The 7,500-nt window shown below is 36.4% G+C and overlaps 2 protein-coding genes across 2 annotated transcripts in view; one reads left to right on the plus strand and one right to left on the minus strand.

Moving 5' to 3' along the window:
• Window positions 1-6,408, plus strand: part of LOC144980811 (serpin B10-like) — a 23,777-nt gene extending 17,369 nt beyond the window's left edge. Inside the window, exons 6-8 of the mRNA XM_078928633.1 lie at window positions 677-955; window positions 2,627-2,915; window positions 4,653-6,408. Coding sequence (XP_078784759.1) covers window positions 677-955; window positions 2,627-2,915; window positions 4,653-5,018 — 934 coding nt within the window. The 3' untranslated portion in view covers window positions 5,019-6,408. The remainder of the gene's footprint in view (window positions 1-676; window positions 956-2,626; window positions 2,916-4,652) is intronic.
• Window positions 1-7,500, minus strand: part of LOC144980823 (putative serine protease K12H4.7) — a 641,746-nt gene that overhangs the window by 218,007 nt on the left and 416,239 nt on the right. The window lies entirely within an intron of this gene.

The raw sequence follows: 7,500 nt of genomic DNA on the forward strand, positions 1-7,500 counted from the left end.
CACAATATCCGCCCGGATGATATGATGTACAAACACACAAAACTATGTGTATCCTTGAACGTTTGTAGTCTGTTTGATATACTTTAGTGAGAACTAATAATTAAAACGGCTGTCTTAAAAACAGTAACAAAGAGCAGAGTGACGTCAATATCATTCCTACAAAATGCCGTGGGACTAAACGTTCCTTTTCAAGAAGTTTTATTGAGTTAAATGTATTTTACAGCTCTTGGATTGAAGCCAAAAAAATCGTATAGAACTACGATTTTTTTCATAATGGTCGGCAGATCAGAGGAGTAATTTCGGAATGTCATGGGTTCGAGCCTCGCTCGGCGCATGGTTGAGTCCTTGGAGAAGGCTCCTTACTCACATTCTCTCATCGTACTCAGGTATAAGATTATTACCTGACCGTTAACAGAGTTGTCTCTGTCCGATAAAATTGTAATATCGCCTAACAGGCGTCATGTCCCGTGCTACTTGTTAAATGTTGCTGTTGACCAGGGACACCTTGCAATGCGCTTTGAGCACGTTTAGTGGATATAGCGCTATATAAAAGCTCCACTAATTTTTTTTTTAAATTCTTGTACACATATTTTTCTTTCCGCTTTGTGTGACACTAGATATCTTTTGAAACATAATATTTTAAAAGGGTTTTATCATTTCAAAATTCTTTTTTCAGACAATCCATGTCCCAGTTTTATAACGCGTCTCTTGAAACTACTGCATCAAGTTCGTATTATTACCTCAACCGATGGGCAAAGACAAGGACTGAAGAACAGATAGAAAGTCTCCTTCATCAAAGTGATCGTTTCAGCCCCAAGGATGTAATGACATTGGCAAGTGCCTTGTGTGTCCTTGGTCGCTGGGAGAATCGCGTTCACGAGACGAAGAGCGCCTTTGTCACGGGTGGCGGGACTCTGAGAGAAATTGACATGATTGAGCAGATCGCACTGGTCAGGTAATACGCTTCAACAGTCATGACGTCACTTCCCTCGTGATGACGCATGGTAACTTAGTAACTGGCTCTAAACTATCGGAACAATGGCGGACGCCCTTATGAAATATTATTTCTCTGACGAGCATAAATTTTCACCCAGAGGAGAAAAACATTATAAATATGATCTTGTTTTGACTTTTATACATTCTGATCACGTGCCATATGAAAAGTTCTAGCCAGCATGAAGAATATAAAAAGTACCGATTTTCTTGGTTTAGAACCACGCTGCTCGCCGTTGCTGGGCGGCGTGACATCAGACTATTGAATCCAATTCCAGGGACGTGGTTATATTGGTTGATTTGGTGCCTGGCACAGCATCCATCTTTTACAAATGGATTACAGCATTGAACCCCCCCCCCCCCCCCCAAAAAAACAAAAAAAAAAACAAAAAAAAAAACCCCTGATAAACTGATAAATAGGCCAGCTCTTATTTATTTGAGTAAGTCTTTTCTTTAATTGTTTTTCTCTTTCTTTTGTATTTATAAATATAGTATGTTTTTAGTAATTATCTTCTGATTCCATTACTGTAAGCATGCCACGCCACTATCATTTCATTATTGTGATCTTGTAGTACAGTACTCGCTGGATTATAGCGCACACTCGAGAGAAGCCAAAAAGCGTGCTAGAACCCGAAGGTGACGTGATACGATGTTCATGGGAGGTCACGACAGATTATAAGATAAAATTCGGTCACCCAGGTCCAACGTGCCGCATTGCAGAATGTGCTGGAAGTAGCGTGCGAGTATAGAGCTAGTACTGTATGAAACTCTCCTTCGAATCCGTAGGTTCATGGTTCGAGTCCCGCTCTGAGTGGTGCAATGTTGAGACTTTGGAAAGGGCTCTTTCCTCACATTCTCTCACCGTACTAAGGTTTGAAGTTAGTACGTGGCGTTGCATTGCATTCTGTTGGGGAAAAAATGGAACATCGCCTTACACGCACCATTTCTTGTCCTACATGTTCCGTGTTTCTGTTGGCTTGAGACCCCGTGTAAAGCGCGCTGAGCACGTTTGGTAAATAATGCCCTATATTATTGCTAATGTTTAAAAAATTATTTTGCCAGATATTTTCTATCTAATATAATATTGATAAAGTAATGGATTAGTTCTTCAGAGCCACGAGGCTCAATGTGTCGAAGTAAATACCGATTTTAAAGCAATTGCTTGCTACCATTTAGATAGGAAGATTCACGGAGTACTTTCCGCCGGATTTAAAAATCGCAGCTACCAATCCCTGCTAAGTGATATATTAAGTAATGTACAAAAATGAATCTATCCCCAGTTGTTTAAAGAAGTACAAAATTCTAACTCAACGAAAAGTTTCAGGCTCAATGCGCTTCTTCAGATGAAAACAAACGGTTAAAAAGTTAATACATCCCATTAAATCCAGAAAGACACATCTTGTGGGGGAAATACGATGGCGATACAAGAAGATTAAGAAAACCCAACAAACTATTAAACACGAAACGTTTCGAGCTCAAACTCTTCTTCGGGTACCCTTCTTCAAACAATAATAAAAGCGTTTAAAACGTTTACTTAAGTACCTTGTTGTTTTCCTTATTTATTTTTTAAAGCTATTATATTCATATATTTTACAATAAAATTACATAAAATTTTCTCATTTGTCCTTTCTAGAAAAATAGACGTGCCCCATCTGAAAATGGAACGGTTCCATGTCATTCTTCCAGGGGAACAATCCAAGGATGACTTTGTACTGGACATCGTTCCCCTGAATTGCACTGCCACAGTCCAAGATGCTGTTGGAGTCCTCACCAACAGGACGCTCCTGAAGGATCTTCGAAGAGCACCAGCAAATCCCGCACGTTTGACCCTCCCATCCTTCGAGATTCATGACGGTTTATCCAGCCATGAATATAAAAGGATTTTCACAAAGCTAAAACTTAGAAAAGCATTTCGAAGAAAAGTAAGTTGAATTATAATGGGATCTCGTAGTCATTTTACCCAATCTTCTTCTTCTTCTTTTAGCTTATCCCGTATTTTTGCATGGTTGCCATAATAAATGTCACATCGCCATACATCTCGGATCAGAGAGTCATCTTCCTCCAGGCCCAGTTCTTTCATATCATCCTTCACCTTATCCCACCACCTAGTCTTTGGGCGTCCCTTTTATCCTCTTTCCCGTTAATTGTAAGTCCAATACTTTCCTTCCCACGTACTCCCTCTCTCATCGCTTTGCATGTCCGAACCATTTCAATCTATCTTCTCTCATCTTCATTGATATATTCTTCACTTCAGTCAGCTTTCGAATTCTCTCATTTCTCACTTTATCTTTTCTTGTCCAGTCAAGTGAGCATCTTAACATTCTCATTATAATCATTATGTATGATTATATACTTCTTCACGTGAAGAAAGTGAAGACGGAAAGGACACATTATCAGAAATGAGATTGGAAACATCAGAAAAACTGCCCAACAATGGACACCCGAAGGAAAGAGAAGAAGAGGAAGGCCCCGGACATCTTGAAGGAGAACAGTGAAGTGAGATGGCAAGATTCAATTTAAAGCATAAGATGAACCCCGGGAAAATACCGTTTTGTGAGGCCATGCGGTCTTGTGGTATGACACTCGCTTTCGGATCGGAAGGTCCTGGGTTTGATCCTCGCTCGGCGAATAGTTGAGTCCTTGGAAAAAGGATCTTTACTCACATTTTCTCACCATACTCAGGTGAAAATAAGTACATGGCCGTTAACAGCGTTGTCTCTGTCCGAAAAAAATTGTAATACGCCTAATAGGCGTCATGTCCCGTCCTAGATGTTAAGTGTTGCTGTTGGCCAGAGACATTTGTAAAGCGCTTTGAGCACGTTTAGTGGATATTGCACTATATAAAAGCTCATTTTTATTTGGACTGTAAGCACTTTTATTTAAAGTATCTGTGCGGGAAAGTGGTCTTTTGTCATAACACTTGCCTTCGGATCGGAAGGTCCCGAGTTCAAATCCCGCTCTGAGCGATGTATAGTTGAGTCCTTGGAAAAGGCTCTTTACTCACATTCTCCATCGCACTCAGGTGTAAAATAAGTTCCTGGCCCTTAACAACATTGTCTCGGTCGGAAAAAATTTAATATCTCCTAACAGGCGTCATGGCTGTTCCTACATGTTAATCATTGCTGTTGGCTAGGGACCCCTTGTAAAGAGCATTGAGCACGTTTAGTGGATATGCGCTATATAAAAGCTAATTTTTTGTTTTATTGTATCTACACCGACGGTCACATACACAAGTCTGATCCCCGAAAGGCAAATATGGGCTGGTTTTTCATTGTTCTAATGGACAATATTTTACATTTTTCTAATCGACAATATTTTACATTATTCTAATGGACAATATTTTACATTATTCTAATGGATAATATTTTACATTGTTCTAATGGACAATATTTTACATAATTCTAATGGATAATATTTTACATTGTTCTAATGGATAATATTTTACATTGTTCTAATGGATAATATTTTACATTGTTCTAATGGATAATATTTTACATTGTTCTAATGGACAATATTTTACATTGTTCTAATGGACAATATTTTGCATTGGTTTGAACACAACAATGATCCTAGAACATTTTGCGGTATCAGACCTCCATACATATCAGTGTATATCAATCAGTCTAATTCTATTAATTTTAAGGTCTACGTTTCCCCAGGCAAACTTCCAAGGCATTTCCTCTGCGGCAGGTCTTTACCTCCAGAATTTCTTCCACAACACCGCGATTCGTATCAATACGTTTGGATTTGGCTGCGAATTTGGACTAAACTCCCAGAAAGCCTTCGAATTAGGACTCCATCCAAAAACTCGCAGTTCCAAGCATCAGATTCCTGAAATTCTCCCAGGAGCCTCGAATGACAGTCTGCCTTCTTACAAAGTGGACAGACTGTTCGTATTCGCAATTCGTGAGATGCAATTTGGGACTATTTTGACGGCGGGTTTGGTTACTGGTGATATAGAAAACGTTTCGGCAGGTGTAATTCATCTCAATAGAGCTATTCCTTTGTTGTCCGATGCCTGCTAAGAAGAAATAAAAAGCAATGTGAAATTGAATGTAAGCTTCAATTTAATATACGAAAACAGAGCAAAATGGACGTTTCGGGTTTTCCCTTTATCAACAAAATGGATGAAACACTACAGACGAATGAGAAAATGTGGACGTGGCGTTGTATAGTAAATTGAAGCTTACATTCAATTTCACAATGTTATTCATTTCTCGGAGCTTCGAGCATCACCATTTACATTACCCAGTATTGGCTAAGAAGAAGAAGAAGAACCCGAATACAGAAAGTCCTTTTCCATACTACCAAAAAAAAAAAGTATTCTATAACTCCATATAAATCTGAAAAGGTAAAAATATGAAACGGTGACAAACAATAATATTCAAGATTAACCCTCTCCTCACCAACTATAGGAAAATCGTCAGATTCGTTACGATACAACCAACATTTTTCTTATTCAAATTTATTGTGTACATCACAAAACTTAAAGAAAATGAACAGTGTGTTTTAGAGCATGTTTTCTAAAGTTAACTCTGTATCGCAAGAACTTTACTGCTATTGTGTTTGAATGATAAAAAAATATATATTTTTATGTTAGTTGGGTGTGAAGATTTGGGGAAAATCCGGAAAATGGCTGATAAGGAGAGAGTTAAACCTTTCCAGAAAATCAACATGCCACGATAAAGAATAATATGATAGAAAACCTTCCCAAAATATAAATTTGCCTCGACAAAACTCAGTGTGCGTCCCTGACATAATCAGTTACATGGTGAATATATTTTTGTTTTAGTTTTTTGTTGTTGCATTTTTTGAAAGTTCATTGTTTCCTGAGCATTTTGATCTTTATTTGAAGTATATTGAGCGATTTTTCATGAAGTTATAGTCATATGCATGGACTAGGGTGTGAAACCCTAATTTTGAGAAAATCGCTTCCAAAATTGACAAGAGTTGAAATTAAGTATAATAATTACCATCATAAAAAATATTTAGGAGTAGAATTCAATTAAAATATTTCATCAATTTTTTGATGTAACGATTTTTGATGAGAACTCATTTTTCCTAAAAAATTGCCCTCTTGACTAAAATTATCAATATCTCCGTTCGAAGCAATTCACAATGCGACTGATTATCTCAAGGACGCCCTACTAATGAAACTGTGCCAAACAATACAGACCTTACAAAATCAAGATTAAACCTTCCCAAAAAGTCAACCTGCCTCGACAAAGAAGAAAAATATAATGAAAAAAAAAATAACTTAAAAAAAAAACCCAAAAAAACAAAAAAACAAAAACAAAAACCAACAACCATCCCCCCCCCCTGTAAAAAACAACAACTAAAAACAAAATAAAAACCAAAAAAAAAAAAAAAAACAAACAAACAAACAAACAAAAAAAAAATGAAATGAAAAGAAAACAACAACACCCCCCCCCCCCCCAAAAAAAAAAAAAAAAAAAAAAAAAACCCAAAACAAAACCCAAACAAAACAACAAAACCCCAGCCTGCCTTTTCTGTCGACCGTCGAGTTTTTGTGTGTGTGTGTGTTTTTTTTTGTTTTTTTTTTTTTTTTTTTTTTTTTTTTTTTTTTTTGGGGGGGGGGGGGGTAGGGGGAGGTTTCTTGGGTTTTTTTCTTTCAGGTTACCTGGCACTGTTTCATCCGCGCCTTTTCAGATATTTTTACTGTTCACCAGTGCCTGCTCCATAATTCTTCACTTTGATATTTTTATAACGGTTTTGATGTAAATGTTGCTGCTCGAAGTTCGAAGAAATAAATAACAATGTGAAAATGAATGTAATTGTCTGTTTTCATATATTAAATTGAAGCTTACATTCTATTTTTAAATTGTTATTTATAATTGTTTTGATGACATGAAATACAATGATCTTTAAATTTATTCTCCAAGTACATTCACGTTAGGGGATGAATTCAAAATATTGATAACAAGATACTCAACTTCAATTAGAAAGAAGAAAGAATACATTTATCATATTCCGTACAACCAAAACATAGAATAGTTTGAAATTGAAATTTAAAACTAAAAATGTTAAAGATATTAATGAATTAAAAATTATTTACCGTTTATTGGAATTATTTTTTGCGTTAAAATACTTATATAACTGAGCATTTATAATATTATGCCAATAATAGGAATACTGCCTACTCTGAAAAAAAACCCATATTTTAACATTTGGCCAGAAAACTCGTCCTTCAAATATCGATGAATTTAAATAACGTCATCTTGGCAAAAACGCTCAAACTTGGGACTTCAATGAAGACTTCGCGAAGTCCCAGGTTTGAGAGCTTTTTTGTGTGCCAAGACGAGGGACATTTAAAGCGATCGATATTTGAAGGACGAGTTTTCTGGCCAAATTTTAAAATGTGTTGTTTTTTGTTAGTTTTTATTTTTTTCTTTTCTTCCACGATTTTATCTGTTTCTCACTTTTAAATATTTTTATATCAAATAAAATACAATGTATAATAATATCCAATCTATGGTTATTCATCTA

Source organism: Berghia stephanieae, chromosome 10, assembly GCF_034508935.2.
Source record: "Berghia stephanieae isolate SIO BIC M18660-M18661 chromosome 10, UCSD_Bste_1.3, whole genome shotgun sequence".
Taxonomy (NCBI): domain Eukaryota; kingdom Metazoa; phylum Mollusca; class Gastropoda; order Nudibranchia; family Aeolidiidae; genus Berghia; species Berghia stephanieae.